Raw genomic sequence first — 22,548 nt, 5'->3', positions numbered from 1 at the left:
CTTCAAACGAACAAAGTTATTGCCGTTTTATGACATTTTTTTCAGCAACAACAACAAAATATGAAATGTCTTGATCTGATGATGATGATGATGACAAACACAATTCATTCATTCATTCAATTCTGTGTTTAAAGAGAATTTTTATTTTTCTGATTTCAATTCAAATTGAAAACAAAACAAAAAAATTATAATTCCTTGTTCAACCAAAATGTGTGTAGGCGATTTGTCTGTTTTGTTACGAAAAAATGGCGTGGGCGATGCAATTGAAATTATTTGTGAACAGTGTGTACACGCGTCAAATTTGTCATCCCGAAAAAACATTCAACAATCAATCAATCAATCAAATTAACAATTTCAAAAAGATTTTGAAACAAAACAAAACAAAAAGATAATTAAATTATCAAATTTTCTTTTTTAAAAAACGAATTTCCCGATGAAATCAAAAAGATTCGAAATTCCCAATCATTTCAACAATTTCGAATAGCGGTGTTAAACCGGAATCACACTGAATTACTGAATCCATCATCATTCGTGAATGAATTACTGTTGTTGTTGTTGCTGTTGGCTACAGCTTCGGCTGTTATGGTTGACGATTTTTTGGATCAGGTAGGAATTCAACGAAACAAAACAAAAAAACTTTTGCAAATCCAAAAATAAACTTGTTTTATTTTACTTCTTTCCATTCCGCTTCCTGATTCATATCGGATTACATTTTGGCTTATGTTTTTTGTTTGTTTTTGGCCAAATAAATTAGCATCGATCAATTCCATTGTTGGTTAGCAATCGCAATGTTAATTGAACAACAACAAAATAATAATGAAAAAGAATCAATCGATTCAATGATAATAAATCGTTTGAATCAATCAAGACAAAAATGTTTTCACGATACACATCAACAAATACAAACGAATAAAAAAATATCCAAATCTATTTTACATTGTTGTCATACAATATATTATAATGATTGTCTTCAAAATGAATGTTCATTATTGTATAATGAACAACAAAATGATCGTTATAAATCAAAAGTTGCAAAACAATGTTCAGAAATATATTTAGTTACAACTGATCTATTTTGTTTACCTGTATTAAGACAACCAGTTCAATTTTGTGATATAGACATTAGGTAAGTAATGTGATGATGATGGTAATAACCTTTATTTAATGAAAAAAATTTTCTTCTTTTTTATCGCACATGAAATAGTATTACTGGACAAGCAATAATACATTATAGTGATTGTAGATTTCAAATGATTGAATTTTTACGTGAATATTATGGTCCACCTGAACAATGGCTTTATGATGAAAATGGTTTATTAGCAACAGTACAATCATTTAGAAAACAATGTTGTTTAACATATACATCATGTTATTGTTATGATAAATATTTTCAAAAAAAATGTCAACAAAATTTATTAACAAAATATCGTGGATTATCGGATAAAAAAAAAGAATATTATTGTCGTTGTCCTGGTTATAATTATATAAAAGCAGATGCTGGTGATGAAGAAAAATTTAAAAATTGGAAAAAAACTTCACTACAAAAACAAGAATTTAATAATTGTACAATAATTATTGAAAATGAATGTCAATGGATGATACCGGAAAATCGTAAATTTTTATTAGAATATCGTGATATTTTTTCATTCAATCTTTATGTTACAATTATAACAACAATATCAACATTATTATTTTGTTCATTTTGTCGACCATATGGTAAAAATATTTTAAATTTAAATATTATAAAACGTTGGTGGATGCCAGCATTACAAATGGATGAAAAACTGAAACAAGATATTCAACAACAACAAGAATTATTTGAAAGGAAAATGATTACTGCTCCTCGTCGCCTTAACTTTATGAGATTTATTCCATTTTATTCATCACCACCAACAACAAGAAAATTTTCCGGAAATGTTCATCGATCATCTTCACCAATATCATCTTCATCATCATCATCATTACCATCATCATCATTATTATTAGCTTCTTCATCACCACTGGATTCTTCCAATGTAGCAAAAACACGAAGAAATATTATTAATTCTAGCAGTAGTAGCAGCAGCAGCATTATTACTGATAATAAACGACCGAAAACATCGTCTAAATCACGAATTGGATCGACGGAATTAAATCGTCATCGTCGTCATGTAAAAAGCAGTAATATTCGACATAAATCATCGCCATTATTATTATCATCATCATCAGCTACATCATCATCATCATCATTGGGAATGATAAAAGTGATAAGACATAAGTCAAAACCTCGACGTCGTAAACATTCTCCAACTACCACCACCACCACCATTAGAGCCAAACATAATCAACCTTCGCCACTTCGAAAATTTAAATCAACAAATTATACAACAACAACAACAACGAGAACAAGAAGAAAACGTGAAACAAAAAGTAAATAAAAAAATCATCATTCCAAAAAAAAATTTTTTCAATTTTAATTTTAATAAATCAATAATCAATTAATAAATAATTAAATTCGGATTATTGGTGAATCAATCAAACAAACAAACAAAAAGAAAAGAAAAAACAAACAACAATAAATTAATCAAGTGTTAAATTGAAAGAAAGCATCCTTTTTTTCAAATTTGATGCGGCTCCTATATTGGTTACATCAATAAAATTTGTGACTAGAATTTCTTTTTGTTAAAAATGTATTCCTATGTGTGTAAGATAAAAACCGGGAAATTTTCCCGACTAAAAAAATTATGTTTGTTCAACATAATTACCGGGAAATGTACCAAATTTACCGGTTAATGTTGAACGACCTAAAAACCAACCATCATCACATTTTATAGTTACTGTTAATAGATCACCATATTGTAATTCTAATTCATCGGGTTGTTGTGGTTGATACGGATATAGGACACGATAGATTTTTGGTTTTGGTAAACAAAAACGTTCAACATTAGCACCTGGTTGTGAACGACTTGCATCCGGTGCTCGACGAATTTGATGCATTATATTTGATGTTGATGAATAATTACTACTTCCGCCACTATTTCCACCCACTTCATAACCAACACCAACACCAGTTGAATTGGAAATTGTTGAACCAGATGGTTCAGATCTTGTTGAACTAAAATAAATTTGATTACTATATTGTATTGAAGAAGATCGTGAATCATTATCAATATTTTTCGATGATTCTTGATGATGATGGTGGTGGTGATCATGTTGTTGATGATAATGTTGGCCATAAACCGAACTACCACCACCCGTACCACTATTGCTACAAGTTTCAGTCGGTAATTGTGGCATTGATGATATTGGTTGTATCGATGTTAATGGATGATTATGATGCTGATGTTGTTGATGGTGTTGGTGTTGATGTTGAGGTAATTTTGTACCAGAAAATTGATTCAACAATAACATCGATGATAATGATGATGGTGATGATGATGATGGTGTTTCTAAAATATCATCATTTTTTTTACCATCATTTTTCAATGTTGTCGATGTTTTTGTTGTCGTAGTTATTGCGGATGCTGATGCTTCAACTGTTGCCGTTATAATTGCTGATGATAAATGTTGATCATGAAGAAATGATAATGAAGCATGAATAGCTGAAGCTGATTTGATTTGATTGATTGAAACAAACGAAAAACAAAAAAAGCAATTTTTTGGTGCACGTGCAAAACAAACAACAAAAAAAAAAAGACAAAACACGTGTGATTAGCGGTTGGTCAAAAGTTTAGCATCCGAAGCGGCAGCAGAAGAGAGAGATAAAGAGAAAAGCAAACAAACAAAAAGACAATCAGATTAGATTAGTAAAAAGCAAAAAGCATTTTGAGAATTTTTTTTTCTGGGTGCAAAGAAATTTTACGAAAACATTTTTTTTCCGGAAAGAATTTTCATTTATTTAAATGACAAAAAAAAATGAAGACTAGATTTTGGAAAAAAAAGGACAAAGAAACAAAATAGGAAAACGAAAACGAAAACAGAAAAAACATTTTGAAAACATAGAAACATAGCGAAAATGAAATGAAATGAAATTAACGTTTGTAAACTATGTATATTTGTAAAGAAAGGGGTCAATCAAGAAGAAAAGGTAAAATGAAGAAAAAAAAGAAAAATGAAAATCAGAAAATAAGAAAATCAGGGAAAAACAAACAAAATTCCGCACAACCACCATTATCATTTGATCATTTTACAACTTACCATTAGCAACTTGTTTCATAACTTCAACATAGGAAACAGGAAAAATACCAACATGTTGTCGTTCATTCATTCCTTCATACCAATTTTCATCAACTCTTCGTAATAATGTTAATTTTTCACCCTATTTGGTTAAAAAGGATTATTCAAAAACGGTTATGTAAATTTTAATTTGAAAAATTTACCTTTTTAAATGAAATTTCAACATTTGTTTTGGCATTAAAATCAAATTTGGCACGTGCAATACCGTTTGGTGATGATGATGATGTCGCTGGTGTTGGTGTTGATGTTTCATCAATGTCCAGATAAGTACGTGGTACAAATCCCTGATTTGAAAAACAGAACAAAGTATAATGAAGGGTTAAAGTAAAAATAAAGGGTTAAAAAAATCAGATGAATATTTACCACTAATCCACTGGAACAATCTTCAACTTCCATCCATTGTTGATTTATTAATTTTCTTATTGTAACTAAATCACCTTTTTTTACAGCTAATTCATTTCTAGCCATTGCTTGAAAATCATATAAAACTTTTGCCATTTTACCTGTTGTTGGTTCTAAAATGAATCAATTATCATCAAGATTGATCGCATAGATTTGGTTACCTTTGGTAGATATCGATGTCGGTGTTGAATATAATAATCGTCGATCATAACGATCTAATGCAACAACAGGTGGTGACATTGGTTGTGGCATATAATGATGTCTTTGCAGGCTATAAGTAGTATTATCAGTCGTTGTTACCGGTTTTATTGATTGACTACCAGGTAATGGACCACCACATGGTCCAGTATAATGACGAGCATACTGGAGATAGAGTGAAAAATTGATTAAAAATCGATCAAAATCAATCAATTACATACCGATCGATTCGGTGAATTCAATGAATGAAAACTATCATCATCGATGCTGCCACTACCACCAGATATTCGATAATGAATATTTAATCTTTCGGTTGTTGGTGCGGTTGATCCGCTTGGCTGTTGCTGCGGCAATCGCATTGCATTATTGTGAACTATAAAAAATGAAATGAAAAACAGGAAAAATTTTGTTAAGAATTTTACAGAATTCAAGAATTTGGAAAAAGAGAAAAATTCTTCGGGCTCAGAATGACAAAGAATCAAATGTCAAATGTCTGTATGTGTTTGGTTGGTTCATCCTAACCTGGACTATGAATTGGGTCAATTTCGACAGCAGCAGCATTTGCTGTGGCTGGATCATCAATAAAAATATTCGGACTATGAAAATAGCTTTTCGGTACTGCTGATGATAATTTTGGTGGTGATGTAAATTGTTGTTGAATATTGTCGGGTGATATTATTTTCTTCATCATCGGATAATGATCGGTTGATGATTCCAATTCTGAATCCGAAGTTAAATTATCATTACGTAATATTGGCGGTGTTCTACCGGCATTATTTCGACATATTTTTGGTGATTTTGATCTTGATTTTCTTGATGTTTTCGATTTATTCATCATTCGAACCGAATTGGATGGATCATCACTTTTCAATCGTGATACTTTATCAATCAAATCTGGTTGTGTATTAAGAAAATGTTCAAATGAATGTGCTTTATCATCCGGGCGATGTGAACCCGGTCTTAATAGACCACCATATGAATATTCAGCTGTTTCTCCATCTTGATCATTATCATCAAACATGGTAATATCTTCATCTTCATCATCATCATCATAAAATTCATCCGATTCTGGATCCGGTTCAATTAATTGTACTTCATCAACAGCTTCAAATGCAACTGATTTGGATTTTTTCGACGCTGCTGTTGTTGTTGTTGATGGTCGAGATGTTTGTTGATTAGTATTATTTGATACTGACCGTAATGTATCATAAATATAATCAAAATCATTGGTTATTTGTGTTTGCCATTCATCTAAATTTTGCCAATCATCACCATCATTATCAGATTTTCTTGATAAATTAAAATCTATACCACTATCAGTATCGGTTGTCTGGTCAACTAAAGATTTGATTAAGAAGAATTTAAAATTTTTAAAATTTGTTGAATTTTTGCAGTTATTTCAAAGCATCATTTTCATGCAAAGATACATCGTTTTTTGTCAAGGCAAGCCATTTTGTTTTGAAAAATGTTTTTTAAAAAGTTCGGTTAAAATAAGCCCCACAGTGTCACAGGTTGCAGATTAATAAGTTTTCAAATTTTTTAGAAAGATTTTGTTTTTGCTTAAACTTACATTTTAAATTTCGATTACCACCATTCATAAACATTCCTGATGCTGCTGATGATGATGATGATGATAATTGTTGTTTCATTGATGATGATGGTGTTGTACGTTGTAAACCTTGAAATGGTATATCTTCACCACGTTGTACAGCACGATAAACTGATGGTGATGCTGGTTGTGGTATTATTTTTCCTTTATTTTTACGTAAAATATATGTAGAATCAGAATCATAGCCAGAACCACCACCGGATGATCCAATATTATGTGGCTGATTTAAACCTGGCGCTATTGTTGTTACTGTTGTCGGTGGTGATGATGTTAACTGATTGAAAACACAATTTTCATGAAAATAATATTTTTTCTCCATTTTTGTTGCCATTTTTGGTGATTGTTGTTGTTGTTCGGCTGTTTGGTGTTGATCAACAATATCCGCATCTTTTGTTGCCAATCCACCATTCATATGTTTGCGCTATATTTTTTCAGCCAAAAAAGAAGATTATTAAAACAAAATCGTTTTACAAAAACAAAATCAGTAAAAATAAAAACAAAAACAAAATCAGAGCAAAGAAAGCAAAAGCAAAATATAAAAAGAATAGAGTAGGAACAAGAAGGAACAAAAAAAAACTCAACCAAAAATCAAAATCAACCAAAAATAATTTTTCCACTAAAATCCAAAAACAACTAAATTCTATTATTTTAAAAAAACCGACCTCACGATGATCGATATTACCACCATCATCGTCATTATCATCATCATCATCATCCGATACTTCATCATCACCATCATGTTCATAATCACCATTATTTTTTGATCTTCTTCTTGAACTAGAAGAAGGTCCAAAACTTCCAGCACCACCACCACCACCACCACCACCACCATCATCATCATCATTATCATCGTCATGGTAAAGATGATCAGATTCATCTTCATCCTCTTCCTGATCATCTTCGTCATCATCGTCTTCATTATCTTTTCTCGGTTTTTTCGATATTTTTTGTCGTCGACGTCGACGATGTTGTAAACTTGATGATCGTGATCGATGATATGATCCGGAACGTCGAATGGTTGCGGTGGCAGTGTTGGCATCAAGAAATGTAGCCAATAATTGTTGTTTAGTTTGTTCCAATAAACGTTGTTGTTGTTGTTCACTCATTAATGATGGTAATGAACGACTAGATAATTTTTGCGTTCCAGAATAACCTGGCTGTTGTTGCTGTTTTTGATGCGGATGATGTTGCGGATGCGGATGACGAGAATCGATTGAACGTTTTCTTATCGATGACATTCTTGAAAGACTTTGTGCACGTTTACGTAATTTTGATTGTAATTTCTTTTGATTAAAAATTTTACCCAAAAGACAAATTGAGCGAAAACAAAAAAATTCAACAACAACAAATTTAGCCAAAAAATAAACATTAACGCGTTCGCTACCGGAGATTTCGAAAAACACATAGAACTACAGCAAATAAACGACGCATATATGCGTCGCTGGTAGCGAACGCGTTAATAGATTGTTAGATAGAGAAATGAAAAAGAAACCGAAAAAATCAACAAACAAACAAACTAAGCCAAATTAACAAAAATATCTAAAATACAATTTCAACCAAAAAACAAAACGAAAAAAACGAAAAATTTACCTGATTAGCTGAAACGGCCGTTGTGGCCAATACTTCGGCAAATATTGAATCAATATAGTTGAAAATATCACTGTAAAACTATGAAGTTTTCATTTTCATTTTTCAAGAAAAAAAGCGAAGAATAAATTCACAAAATGAAAACAAATGGCGGATGTTTGATGAATTTTTTGTTTTTAGTTTTTTTTGGTAATTTGGCGCAATTATAGCAACACAGCGGGCAAAAAGATATTTAGAGATTTTGCGAAACAACAACAGAAAATGTTTGAAGCAAATGTTTTGGCAATAAAGATGCATCATTAAAGAAAAAAGGAAGGAGAGAGAAAATAGAAAGAAATTTTTTCGAAAATTTCGTTAGTAAATATTTGGTTTCTGGGAAAATTTCTTCGATTAGTTATAAATAAGCAAAAATTTTTCTGGGTTCAATAGGGAAATCTTTCCAACAACAACAACCAATCACTGTCGGAAACTTACCATCTGTTTTTCACGTTCAAATATACTATTACGTATACCAGGTTCATAATCTTCAATATGGCCAATGTTTGTTGATTGTTGTGATTGATGAATTGGTTTATTATCGATGGTTAGATGATAATCTGATGACGATAAAGATAACGATCGATAGGGTGATTGATATTTTGCGTAAAACAAAACAAACAAACTTACCAGTTCCTTTAAAACGTGGTTGTTTAACTTTAACACAAATTGTTTGCTGTTGATTATCGATAGTAGTGATGGGCGATGAAAACGATTTATTATTTCGTCCATCACCACTACTACTAGTTTGTAATTGCATTTCATTTTGCATATCACGTATAAATGCTTTATAACGTTCAGATTTATTCATTAATGTTGAATCACATGATGATTGTTGTTGTTGTTGTTTTGGTTGTTCGGTTTGAATCATATTCTATTTTGATCAGAGTGTTTAGGGGTTAATTCGAATGAAGCACATATCAGGATTTGGTGGGGGCGAAAAAAATCAAAACAAGATTAGGAAAAGCAATCAGATATTAATTGAATCATCAAAGCGCAGTAAAGGGTTAATTTTTCATTTTTTGACAAGTTTCAAATGCAACTGATGATGCGAATGATGATGATGCACCATCAACCCAAAAAAACAGAAAAAAAACTATGCTAAACAACAAAACTATGCGCACATTTTGGTAGAAAAAGATCCAAGAAGATTTTGTCTTCTTTTCCATTCATTTTATTTAACCCAAAAATAACTACACCATTTTTATTATTATCCTAAACATCTCATCACCACCACCACAAAATAACAATCATCACATCACATTTTCTATATAATCAATGTGTTACCATAAGAACTTGATGGGAAATCAAAAAAATAAAATAACCCGAAGAAAACATGTATATCACACATACATAGAGAGAGATCGAGTGAAAGAGAGAAAGAACTTTCTTTCTTTCTTTCATTCAAAAGAAATTTTTTTATTGTTATTATCATCACATCACCATCGTGATGTGTTATAGAAACGCAAACAAACGCACAAAAAAAAGAAATTGCGGCCTCATTGGGTGGTATTTTTTGGTTTGGAAAATAATAATAATAACAGAAAATTGAAAAAGTTTTTCGGTTTGTAACCAAAACTTTCATTGATAAATTGTTGTTTTTTCCAATAAATTTTCCCTTTTTTTACAAGTTTTATAAACACCTCTTAATTACCACTACTGCCACCATCTTTTTTTGAATGTCATCGTTGCTTCTCTCTCTCTCGGTTCATTCCCGTTATTTCACAAAATTTTTCATTGTTTTTTTCCTTGTTGTTTATAATCGATCGATCGACAAGAAAAAAAAACCATTCAAAAGTGGATTCTCTGTTCATCGATTCAATCGACGACAAGGACATTTCAATGGTTTTTCATCATTAAAAAAAATTCATAATTTCTTCCATCATCATCATCATCATAAATGGATATTATATAAAACAAACACACATCTACAATTTTGCCTTGAAAATGTCATCAGTTTTCATCAAAATCATCATCAGTTATCATCATCAAACAAACAAACAGACAAAGATAGTAGACAAACAGACAGACAATGACATCTTTAAACAAAACGAAAAAAAAATCATCATCCATCAAAAATCAATCAACAATGAAAGTTTTGTTGATTGAAAATGACACGAAAAACAATCAAAAAAGTATCATTTTGAAAAAAAAGACAAATATGAAAAGAAACGCGAAACAAACAGAAAAAAAATTCCCCATTTTTTTTTGATGATGATGATTAAATTACCGGGAAAGTTTCCCTCTTGGCAATACGGCAAAAAAGCATCATTGAATCTACTCTAAGGTAATCTAATCGTTTGATATTGAATATTTGAAAACTTACATCTTGTTGTTGCGATTTTGCTGTTGCTGCATTCATCATCAACGGCTGTTGAGCAGTGGTGGTGGTGGAAAGAATTTTTTCCGAATCACCATTTGTTATCATTGGCTGTGGTAATGGTGGTGTCGGTGGACTTAATACAGATTCTTCACCTGTTGTTGTTGTATAATAGGATTCTGTTGTATCATATTGATGTTGCTGATGCTGTTGAGAATAAATTTGTTTTGTTTGAGCAATTTTTGTTTGAGAAGATTCAGCTTGTTGCTGCTGCAATTGTTGCTGACGTCGTTCAATTTCAGTTGGAACCTGATCACGATGATCCATCGATATATATTCAACACCTAAATTATTACCAGTTGCAATCGATCTTGGTAATGTCCAATATTTATGTATTGGATGTTGTCTAGGTTCATATACATCAGCAACATGATGATATTGTTGCTGCTGTTGCTGTTGAATTTGCTGATGATGATTATGATCCATAATAACCATATTTCGTGGTAATGTTGATGATAATGATGGTGATGATGTTGATCTACCCGATTGTATAGGTATCGATTGTTGTTGTACAGATGTATCGATACTGCCAATATAATCGATTGGTGGTGTTATTGTTTGTTGATTATCGATTGTTGTTACCGGTGATTGTGTTGTTGATGGTGATGATTTAAATTCAGCATAAGTTTTTGATGAAAATGGTGGTGGAAATAGATTTTTTTCATCTACTTTTGTCGTCTGTTGTTGTTGTTGTTGTTGTTGTTGATCTACAACTTGTTGTTGTTGTTGATGCGAATGATGACCGTTATATAATGCTTTAGGCAATAATAAATTATTATCATCAACTGCCACCACTACTTGTTGTTTTTGATCAACTTTTTGTCGTTGTTGATGATCATGACCATGATAATCGACTATTGGTGTTGCCGATGATGTTGATGATGATGTTGGCGATGATGGTGATGATGATGTTGATGATGATAGGGATGTTGTTGCAGTAGATGATAATGTTGTTGTTGTTGATGGACTCCAAACTGGAAATTTAAAAAAAAACAAAAAAAAAGATTAATGAGAAAATTAAATCAGATCATTAAATACGGAAGTCTAGTCTATAGTCTGGTGGTCAATCAAGTCAATCAGTCATTGGCTATTTCCACACCGACTGGCCAGTAGCAAAAAATTGAAGAAAAATTATCATCAGAAAAAAACCGAAAAACCTCCAACACACACTTATAATCGCACTAATACCTGTTAACATCTAAAAAAACACTATTTCCACTCAAAAACACTTGAGTAATCATTAAGATTTTAATGAAAATAATTAAGAAATATCTTAAGTTGGATGATTATTATGTTAACTTATAACTATTATTATTATTATTCATTCAGACACATTAAGCAAGGCAAAAAAAAATTTCCGAAAAATTCAAATCCCGAATGTCCGGATATTAATTTGTTAATTATGGTGGTGATTTTCATAAGGATAATTTGGCAAATTATCAAGATTAGGGATCATCAAGACGAAAAATAAGTTGAAGAAAATCATCATCATCATCATCATTCATTAATGCTCTAATTATTCGTGACATATTTTTTCTTCGGTTTTTCGGTTGTTGTTGTTGTTTTTCGATTTTTGTTGTTGTTGTTGTTGATGTTGAAAGAATCTTTTGTATGTCATACAACGTAGGCGTTGTTGTTGTTGTTGTTGACGAAAACAAAAACAACAACAGAAAACAAAATAGACCGACCGGATTTCACAAGAAAAACGAAACAAACCGACCTGGAAAAAAAATTACCGAAAAAAAAACAAACTTTTTCTGGATGCATCCGATTTCTATTTATACATCATTAGGAAAAAAGAAAGCAACAGAAAACCGCCAACAACATTTTTCCGAGTTTGATCTAAATTCTTAATCAAACCAAAACAAAAAACTTTTTCAAAATTTCACCAAAAAAAACTTAATCTAATGATTAATGAATGAATGAATGTTTGGTTGGGTGGAAATAGGAGAAAAAATGTAACATATTTCAGATTGTAACATATTTTATGGATGACTCAATCCGATTATCAGATTTGTGTGGTGATGGAAAAATCATTGGTGTTTTCTTCCAGGATTTTTTCCAGGACGAGAAAAGTCAATCAATGTTTATTCGACGATAACTTTGACACTTGAAGAAAATTGATGGGAAAAACTAAACTTTTTTGAAAAAAAAATTTCGCACCTCTCTTTAGATAAACGTTTGTTAAGATCAGATTTCTAAGAAGAAAAAGAAAATTTTTTGAAAAGAAATTTTCCAAGAAAATCAAAAATGAACTTTGAACTTTTATTGACCTCGTTCACATTAAACCACCATCACTACAAACGAACATAAACACTATAGGGGATCCTCTTTGGAAAATGGATCTTGGCCACATTGGTGGTGATGTTTATGATGAAAAATTTAAATTTTTTCAACAAAAAAAAAAACTTACCAAGAAAAAAATTTTCCGAGAAAATTTCCCGCAGAAAATAATAACACAAAATGGACAACAATCAAATAACGAAAAACAATGGGAAAAAAACGAAAATTTTTTCAACAAATTTTTTACCAAAAAAACCAAAACAAAATGATCAAATGAAATGAATGTAACCGACGGCAACGACAACAACGATGGCGAAAGTTTCTATCTTTTTTTATTATTTTGCTAGCCGATTCTATGGCGGCAACAACAACAATTTCAACGAAGAAAAAAATAAATAAAGAGGGGCAACGTCGTCTCTGAAAATAGAATCAAAGAATCATCATCAACAAATGGCATCCATTAAAAATACGCTGAATTTTAGAAAAAAAAGCAAAAAGATTTCAATTTCGGTTGCCAATTTCTTATTTATGTTCGCGAGTGTGGGAGTTGGGAAAGAGACGACATCTTTCCAGGCAACTTTCTTAATTTCGTTTAGTTAAGAAAAAGAAGAAAAAAGATTGTCAAACAGGAATGAAATTTACGATTAGACGATGCTGATGATCGTCGTCAGAAATGAATCGTAAATTCCGAATTTAGAATCTTTTTTTTACAAGAAAAAAAGAAATTACTGAAGAAATTTCCCGTAAAGACCAGAAATTTTCCGGAAAAACTTACAATTTTTAGCCGAAATAAAACGAAAATGTTGATTTGGATCTATATTCAAACAACAATTAAATTGATGCAATAATTTAAGGTCATCGCCATCATTGGCATCAACAAGTTTCATTGATGATGATAATGATCGAGGTAAACTTCTTGATGGTGGTGGTGGTAAATTCTGCTGATGATAATGATGATAATTGACATTATTTATTTGTTGTATCAAATTTTTTGGTTGATTTAAATAAAATTTACGTTCAACAAATTGACAAATTTGATCAATTAAATGAAATTGCTTATTACGATGTTTGTGATGAATGTTTGTTTCATTTTCATTTTCATTCATCGATTGTCCATCTTCATTATCTTCATTATTATTGTTCGTTGAAGAATTTTCTAAACAACGTTTGTTTAGGCTACGAATTTCAACTAGTTCAATGTACATTTTTGTTGCAGATTGATGGTAACAAGCAAAACAAAACAAAAATCCAAAACAATCGAAATATTCACAAATAGGAAAAAGACTTTGAACAACAGAAAAAAAATATAACTTTCACCAACTAGCAACCAAAAACACTGTCTAAATAGACGAAAACAAAAACACACAGGTGTATCTTGATCGATGGAATTCAAACAACAGGTCATTCGATTTATCGAAAATGATCATCATTTAGTGATCTGCCAAACCAAACCATTTAGAGAGAGAGAGAGAGAGAGAGAAGAAGGAAGCGAAAAAAGCTAATATCACTTTAGCTCTCTCTCTCTCTCTCCTTTTCAAAAATATTTTTCACATCTCTCGGGAAGAAAAAATCTTCCGAAAATGTGTGTGGTATGTTTGTCGGAAAAAGTTCAAAGTTAAAAAAACAGACGGCTATTTTAACTTGATGGGAAATTCCTCGAAAAAAAAATATTTATACTTACTATTCTTTGGTTTCGATGTTGATGTTGTTGTTGATATCGATGTTGCTGTTGTTGTTGTTGTTGACATTGATGATTTTGTTATCATTTTTGTTGATGTTTCAGTTGTTTTAACCATCTGTTGTTGTTGTTGTTCGATTGATTTTTGATCTGCTGTTGTTGGTTGTTGTCGAATCAAAACTGTTTCAATATCATCATCATCATCTGTATAGACATTATCATTACCATCGATATTTGGATCATCCAGATCATCATCTGGATCTAATGATGATCGAGATCTTGTTGTTGTTGTTATTGTCGAAATAGAACGTATTTTACGTCGTTGTATTGCTGTTAATGGTGATGATGATAATGATGATGATGTTGTTGTTGTTGGTGATCCAGATAATGATGATGTGATTCTACCGCCACCACCACCACCACCACTACCATTACCATCAGGTGATAAATCTAATTTACCAATATCATCCGATTGTTCTTCATCCTGTTCTTGTCGATGATAACGATAATGATGACGATAATAACTGCCATCTATTGATCGTGAACGATTATAATGATGATATCTTCGTTGTTGATTTTTTGTTGATAATCGTCTTCTATGGTCACCTTTATGATGACCATCATCATAATCAAAATCACCATCCGAATTAAAATCATTATTATTATCGATTATATTATTATCAACGAATGTTGTTGGTCTTTGATGTAAAAATAGTGGTAATGGATGATCCATCATCGCTGTTGTTGCTGTTGTTGTTGTTGTCGGTACACCACAATCACAATAATGATGACAATAACTTAGATCACTATTCATACAAGTAGGACATGATGATGATGATGTTGTTGTTTGATCATTCGTAGATGTTGTTACGGTTGTTGATGATGATGTTGTCATCATTGAACCGGGTGAACATTCGGTTTTAATTTCAGCTTCTTTTTGCATTTCTTTCAATGAATGATGTGATACAAAACAATCGGTCGTTGTTGTTGTCGATGTTGATGATGAATCATTAATCGGTGTTGTTGTTGTTGAATAAGATGATGAATTATCATCACCACGTATTGCACGTATTGAATCATCGGGATCTTGAAGTCCACCTGGATGATGATAAGACGGTGGTTGATGATGATAAAATTGTGGATGATACATTGAAGGGACAAAAGATGTTGGATCATAAAATAACTGTTGCTGCGGTAGATGCTGATGCTGTGGAAATAGTGGAACAAAACCACCAGGATAAGGATAATGTTGATGATGAGGATTAGGATGATTACTCATTGAAAGTATTTTTCGATGTACATTTCGTGATTCAGGTCCAAAATCTTCATTTGGTGATAATAATTCTTCTTCACTTTGATGTAATGGACCTAAATTCAAAGAAGAAAAAAGAGAGAAGAAAAAATTCGTGAGAAAGTTTTCAAGAAAAAATTGTTTTTTTCAAAAAGAAAATTTCCAGAAATTTATAGTTTATGGTTCCGGTCATTCATTTCAATCATTCTATTTATGAACAGACCTTCGGAATTTAAATCTTTTAACTCATCTAATCCAGAATCTATTTCATCCGACTGATTATTTTCCGAAACTTTTTTCATTGTTGGTGGAGATTGATCATCTGAAGAATTCTGCTGTTTGGTATCATCATCAGAATCTTGATGAATGATGGTGGGTCCATGATCTTCACGATCATCATCACCATTCATCAATGTTGATGCCGATGTCGTTGATGTTGGAGTTTTCGTTGTTTCAATCGAAATATTTGATTCATCTTCTTCCGGTATCGGATATAAATGCCACCAATATTGTACAGGAAAATCATAAACAATTTGATGATGATAATCATCTTGATTATCATCAAATTCACCATCAGGACCATCAACACCATTATCATCAGATAATGGCTTATTATCATCAATTTGATTCATAAAATAATGTATCATTGAATTATTATTTGATTGTTTTGATTGAATTCTTGGTGGTATTGGTGGTGGCGGTGATGAATCATCAATGTCAATATCATCCATTGAGTTATTCGATTCTTCTTGTTCCGGAATAACGTCATTTATGAACGGTCGATGTATAACAATATAATCATGTTCATCATCATCACTTTCATTATAATTACGTATCGATTGATGGGTAGATTGAATCGATAATAATGATAATGATGATGATGATGTCGATGTTGATGATAATGGTGATGATGGCGATGTTGATGATGATGATTGAAAAATTTCTGGTAATGGTTGTTCCGCTGAAATATCAACAAACGATTCTATTTCATCATCAATATCATCAATTTGGTCGAAATAGTCGATTTTTGAATCGTTCGAATTCGAATGTTTTGGTTGCTGATTCGAATTCGAATGTTTTGCTAGTTGATTCGATTGTTTTATTGATTTTATTTTAATAATTTTTCTTCGATCAAAATTATTATCAACAAACATCGGTAATGGTGATGAAGATGATGATGATGATAAAAGATTTGAACCAATCAATGTTGGTATCATTGTTTTTGATATAAATGTTGTTGACGATGTCGTTGATGATGACATTTTTGTCTTTTAAATATCAAACGATGATGATGACCAAAAAAACACAAGAAAACATCAAATATTTGGGTGTCAATGTTGTCAAATTTAATCATGAAACATTATTTTTGAACGAAAAAATCAATCAATCAATCAATCAAACGATGAAATCAATAATGTACATCATCGGTACAACGTAACAAAAAATACCGAGGTAAAAATTGAATCACATGAAAAAACCGACTAAATTTCACCGAATATCAGCATAAGCAGACTAAACCGATAACCGGTTATTAATATTGTTTATGTTTCGGGAAACAAAAAAAAAATCTTTTTCCCGATTTTTGATCCCGGGTTAATTCACACCACACATCAAGCAAACAAACTGGCAAAAAAAAACCACACCAAAGCAGACAAATCTAACAACATGAATGATGATGAATAACAACAACAAATATTGCTATATAGAAACCGAAATAAACATCATAATCATCATCATCATAAACATCATCATCATCAACAAATCATCAATAGTAACAAAATATCAAAACATTCGCATCATCATCAATATTTTCATCAACAACCAAAAAAATTGGTTCGTTATGTCAAAACAAGATTCAAAAAAACACAAACATTGTTTTGAAAAATGATGTAACTTTGTTTTGCTTTGTTTTTGGCTGTTTTCAAAATTTTTTCAAATTAAATTCAATTAACCATCGAATCATCATTGAAAAAAACCAGAACAGAAAACATTCGATTCGATCCTCCCCTTTTCACATCCTCCCCTTCATCTATTTTCTTCATTTAAAATGAATTTCTCACGCCCTTTTTTTTTCCTGTCTGCCTAATAGAGATGATCGATGATGATGATAATGCTGGTGGTGGTGATGATGATATCGGTGACATGAAGCATGTGCGAAAATTTTTTTTTGCTGAATATGATGATGACATCGTTCAACAAGAAAAAAAAATGACCGAATGTCATCATCATCATCATCATGACAAAACGAAATGAAAAAAAAACAGGAAGAGATGACACAAGAAGATGAAACATCTGGCTACAATTTATATTCAATGATGATGATGATGATAATGACTGAAGACAAAAACAAAACAAAAGTATTAAGGGTGTGTGTTTGATTTTCTAAATTTAGAAAAAAATTTATGGCAAATAACCTCTTGACTGTAATGAATGAATCTTCATGCTTTCAATTTTTGGCCATCAAGCCAAAATCCTATGAATGGAAGCACGAATTTTCTCTTTGATTATTCATCACTAGCATTGCAAGCCATTGGCCATTTGCTTCGTCTACTCCAGTAGACGAAGGCCAAGTCCAATGCAAGCCAGCCATTTTTTTATGTAAAAATCAAAAGACCCTTATAAATTCAAAATGCAAGCCATCCATTTTTCGAGCATGCGCATTGAAATTGAAAAAAGTGTTTCGTCTCAGCCAGCCAGCCAGTCAGTGTTTTACTTTTTTATGTTATTAGATCATCATCGTATAAAAATTTTGTAAAAAGTTTATACAATGAAAGTTGTACAACCATGTATACTGATAAAAAGAATCGGTGTCATTTTGTTTGGTTTGATTGATTGATTGATTGATTAATCAATTTATGTCGACCAAAAAAACAGTTATCTACGAAACGAAGAAAAATCAGGCCAAAATCCTAATCATCACCAATGAAATTCAAAATCAATTTTTTTGATTAAAAAACAAAAAACAACAAATTTTCATGTCAACAAATGCAAATTTTTTATCAATTTCATCATCATCATCATTGCTGATTTGTTGCCAAAAAAACAAAGATTTCACTTTTAAATCCATGTCTGTAGAATGAAGTAATCATTTCAAATGAAATTTGAATCAATAGTTTTTCATTGTGTTTTGTTCTATCACCAAAAAAAGAAAAGAAAAGATAAACAACAAAATCTTCAATGTAAAGTGTGAAGAAACAGATTTTGAAATGACGAATGAAAATTTACAAAAAAAAAAACTCACTTTTGTAATTAAAAATTGAGGAAATTAAATTAGTTAATTTAATTAGATTAAACGATGATGATGATTTAGATTAACCTAGGGTTATTGTTCTAGTTTTGCCCGGTGATGAATAGAAAAAAAAGGTTAATGTAAAAAACACCGAGACAGACAGAGAAAAAAAACAGTGAAATGAAGATAACTGTGAAAAAACGACGACGACGATGATAAAAATCTTGCACAAATTTTCAATCAACAACTTTTTGGCTAACAACGAGATAAACATTATCACGATCAAATGGTTAATGGTCATGATCGAAAAACCAAAAAAGTTATCTTGGAAAACATATACGAGCAGAACTCTATAGTGGTGATATGAAAGTAATAAAAAATGACACGTGCAAGGAGAAATGTATATACCACGTACCGTGTTTCTTTCAACAAAAATAAATTCAAACCAGAACCAGATGGTCGTTTTGGAAAAGACATTTGATGAGATAATTTATTGGATTTTCTCTCTCTCTCTCTCTCTCTCTCCACCCACCCATAAACCTACCACCACCAGCATGTTTGTGTGACCTCAATCAATGATGATGATGATCAACAAATAAAAAAAAATGGTAAAAACGATATACGAGAGATTCTGTCAAATTTGATCGACCAGATGCTCTTTTGCATGACTATGGTAGACACGTGCCTTAGAATAACAAATGAAAATATATTATGTAAACAAACTGTCAGTGAATGTTTGTGTGAACGTTTTTTCTTCTGTTTTTGGCTTGTAAGCTAAATTTAAGCGAAAAATATTTTTTCAAGCTAATTTTTTGTCTGACTTATATAGTCCAGTTAGGTTAGATTAAACAAACTTTTGAAACAAAACAAAAAAAAAAACTAAACATTACCTTCACTATCATCAGCAATCATCATTGACATTGTTGTTGGTGTTATTGATGATGGTTGTTTTTGTTGTTGATCCATTATCGTTTTCGATGATAATGTTTTCTTCGATGATGATGATGATGATATTGGTAAAAATATTGATGGTGCTAATTCCCAATCACTATGCCATCTACGAACAGTTAATTGTAATTGTCTATTTAATGTATGTTTAATTAATTGATAAGTAAAATCTAATTTTGTTAATTCATTATCATTTATAATTCCATTAAATTGTTGATAATCATTATTATTATTATTATTATTAACAGGTTTTGCTGAATCATCTTGCTGCGATTGGTCACCGGGGTTATTATTATTAACGGCACCGTTATTATTATCATCAGTAGCCGATGGATTATTTGTCGGTGTACGTTGTCCAATGGATGATGAACATATTGAACCAGTTTGTTCCATATTTGATGCGGTAGTAGTTGCTGCCGCTGTCGCAGCTGTTGATGAACCTGGCTGTCGTATCAGTGTTAATGGATGATTATCTAATTCGAAATTGTTTACTTTGCGTTCAGAAGAAAAAACCAACAAACAAAAAATTAGAAAATTTTCAAAAAATTAACCCAAAAACATACCAGCCATAATTTCATCATGAACACGTAATCCACCTTTATGTCCACGTCCACCACAGTTGACCTAGTAAATCACAGTTTGATTAATCAGATTTTTGGTTGGTTAACGAAAGAGAAAAAAACCAAAAATATGTCAAGAATGTCAACAAAAAATACAGGTAAAAAAATATATTGTTGTGAAATTGTAAACAAAGGTAATCAAGGTAAATATTGACATAACAACCAATCAATTGATGATCATCACTAAGATTATGATCATTGATTGGTTATCATGGTGATAATAATCACCATTTTTTTTTCAACAACACTATCGATTGTTTACTATCGATATTCAAATCGATATAATCGATTATTCATTCATTCATTCATACCTTACTAATAAATACATTTCCATTACGTTGTTTAATACGAAAACCCCATGGTGGACCACCTTTTAATAGAAAATTTAAAACTTCAACATGTTTTGAACAAGAACGATTTAATAATAAACCGGATAAACGATTTTTTCCCGATACAATCGATTGTGTTGATGATATAATCGATTGTTGTTGTTGTTGTTGTTGTTGTTGTTGATTATATTTTTTCATGGCAGTATTTATTCCATTTGGCAGTGATTTTTGTTGTTGTTGTTGTTGTTGAAGCATACACATCATCGATGGTATAACCTGATGATTATGTTGTTGATGTGGTATTCTATAAGGGCCATAATATTGTGGATGATTATGCTGATGCTGTTGTTGATAATGTGCATGGTGATGATGATGATTCATCATCATCGGTGTCGAAGAACCATCATAACCACCATCAAATTGTGATGATTTTTTCAATGATGATTTTTGTGGTAAAATTGATGATTGTTGTTGTTGTTGTTGTTGCATTGTTGTTGTTGTTGTTGTTGGATGATTATGAAAAAATTGTTGTTGTTGTTGTTGTGGACATTGTGTAGCATATGGACATCCAATTAGATTATAATAATCATTATTATTATTATTATTCGTATCACCATATAATGAATGTTGTTGCTGTTGATGATGATGATGGTGGTGGTGATGATGATGATGGTTTGGATTCGAATGAATCATTGATAAATGTTGTTGATGATGATCATACATTTGTTGTTGTTGTTGCTGTTGTTGAATCATTGTACCATCATCATCATCATCATTACCATTTTGATAATCATCATCATTATTTTGACCAATAGTACCACTATTGGCCACTAATACACCGGTTATTAAATCCATTTTTAAAACCCCCCGAAAAAATAATTAATGGTTAATGAGGATTAACGATGATTAATATCGTCTTAATTTTGGCATTTTTCTTTTGTTTTTTTAATTCTCAATCCAAAGAAAAATTGAAATTTTATCACGAAAAATCAAAAATAGAGAAAAATATTTGAGCAGAATTTGACAAATGAAAGACAAACAAAAAACAACAACAACGAAAAAAAAATTGGATGTTTTCATTTAGATGATGTTAGTTTTTTTTCTTCTCTCGGGGATGTTGGGAACATTGGGAACCAAAAAAAAAAAAAAAAAATTCTTGGTTCTTGCTACTCCCACTATAGAATTTTTTTGTTGTTGTTGTTGTTCATTGGAATTATCTTGGAACAGTAGACATGTGTGTGTGTGTGTGTGTGTGTGGGAGAGAGAGTTTGCTCCGAAACTTTCACTTTTTGTTCCATTTTTTTTTTTTTTTGCTCCAAAAAAAAGGGATCAACTTTGAATACAGAATTTATATATAGAAAGGCATCATTGGAAAAAAACCAAATGCCATTGGACAACACAAAGGACATGTTCTCCAAAAAAAACCAAAATCAAAATCAACCTCGAAAACGAAAAAAAAATCGGACAGAATAAGAATCGAATGAACATTCGAAATTATTATCCCGAATAATAGATGGCGCTCAGAATTGCATTTTTTTTTTTTTTTTTTTGGTTATTAAGATTGGCGCGAGAAGATCACATCACATCACTTTTACTGCTATCAGTTTTTTTTCTCGATAATTTTGATACATTTTTGCACCCACCACCACTGAAAAGTAGTAGTGGCATTGTATCCAATTCATATGGCGCCTAAAATCCTTGGAATTGTTGTTGTTGTTGTTGACTATATACACACAAACCGTT

General features: G+C 31.2%; 2 protein-coding genes across 8 annotated transcripts; one reads left to right on the top strand and one right to left on the bottom strand.

Annotated features, from left to right (window-relative positions):
- Positions 1-35: 35 nt before the first annotated feature.
- LOC113792395 (uncharacterized) lies at positions 36-3,681 on the top strand. Its single transcript, XM_075819717.1, has 3 exons — positions 36-606; positions 755-1,126; positions 1,205-3,681. Exons 1-3 carry the CDS (start codon positions 536-538, stop codon positions 2,415-2,417), a joined length of 1,656 nt encoding a protein of 551 aa, XP_075675832.1. The 5' UTR covers positions 36-535; the 3' UTR covers positions 2,418-3,681.
- On the bottom strand, positions 2,429-21,752 carry LOC113792394 (uncharacterized). 7 transcript variants are annotated; one of them, XM_075819709.1, is made up of 17 exons: positions 20,788-21,750; positions 20,420-20,480; positions 19,799-20,347; positions 14,392-15,756; positions 10,374-11,401; positions 8,678-8,921; positions 8,486-8,607; positions 8,015-8,092; positions 7,087-7,707; positions 6,386-6,845; positions 5,338-6,153; positions 5,037-5,188; positions 4,779-4,980; positions 4,579-4,730; positions 4,359-4,499; positions 4,177-4,297; positions 2,429-3,587 (listed from the first exon to the last, which is right to left on the bottom strand). In XM_075819709.1, the coding sequence occupies exons 1-17, from the start codon at positions 21,658-21,660 to the stop codon at positions 2,722-2,724; spliced, it is 7,851 nt and encodes a 2,616-aa protein (XP_075675824.1). In that variant the 5' UTR covers positions 21,661-21,750; the 3' UTR covers positions 2,429-2,721. The 7 variants fall into 7 exon arrangements, with proteins under 7 accessions (XP_075675824.1, XP_075675827.1, XP_075675825.1 ...); XM_075819713.1 differs by lacking the exon at positions 2,429-3,587 and adding an exon at positions 3,720-4,024 and having other exon boundaries at positions 20,788-21,752; XM_075819712.1 differs by lacking the exon at positions 5,338-6,153.
- Positions 21,753-22,548: the final 796 nt, after the last annotated feature.

The sequence above is a fragment of the Dermatophagoides pteronyssinus genome, unplaced genomic scaffold (assembly GCF_027571235.1).
Source record: "Dermatophagoides pteronyssinus isolate colony J.1.1.1.1 unplaced genomic scaffold, Derpt_VIB-CSIC_2022.12 sq0004, whole genome shotgun sequence".
NCBI lineage: Eukaryota > Metazoa > Arthropoda > Arachnida > Sarcoptiformes > Pyroglyphidae > Dermatophagoides > Dermatophagoides pteronyssinus.
The sequence above is the reverse complement of the archived record's forward strand: the minus strand, read 5'-3'. Positions and strand labels throughout refer to the sequence as shown.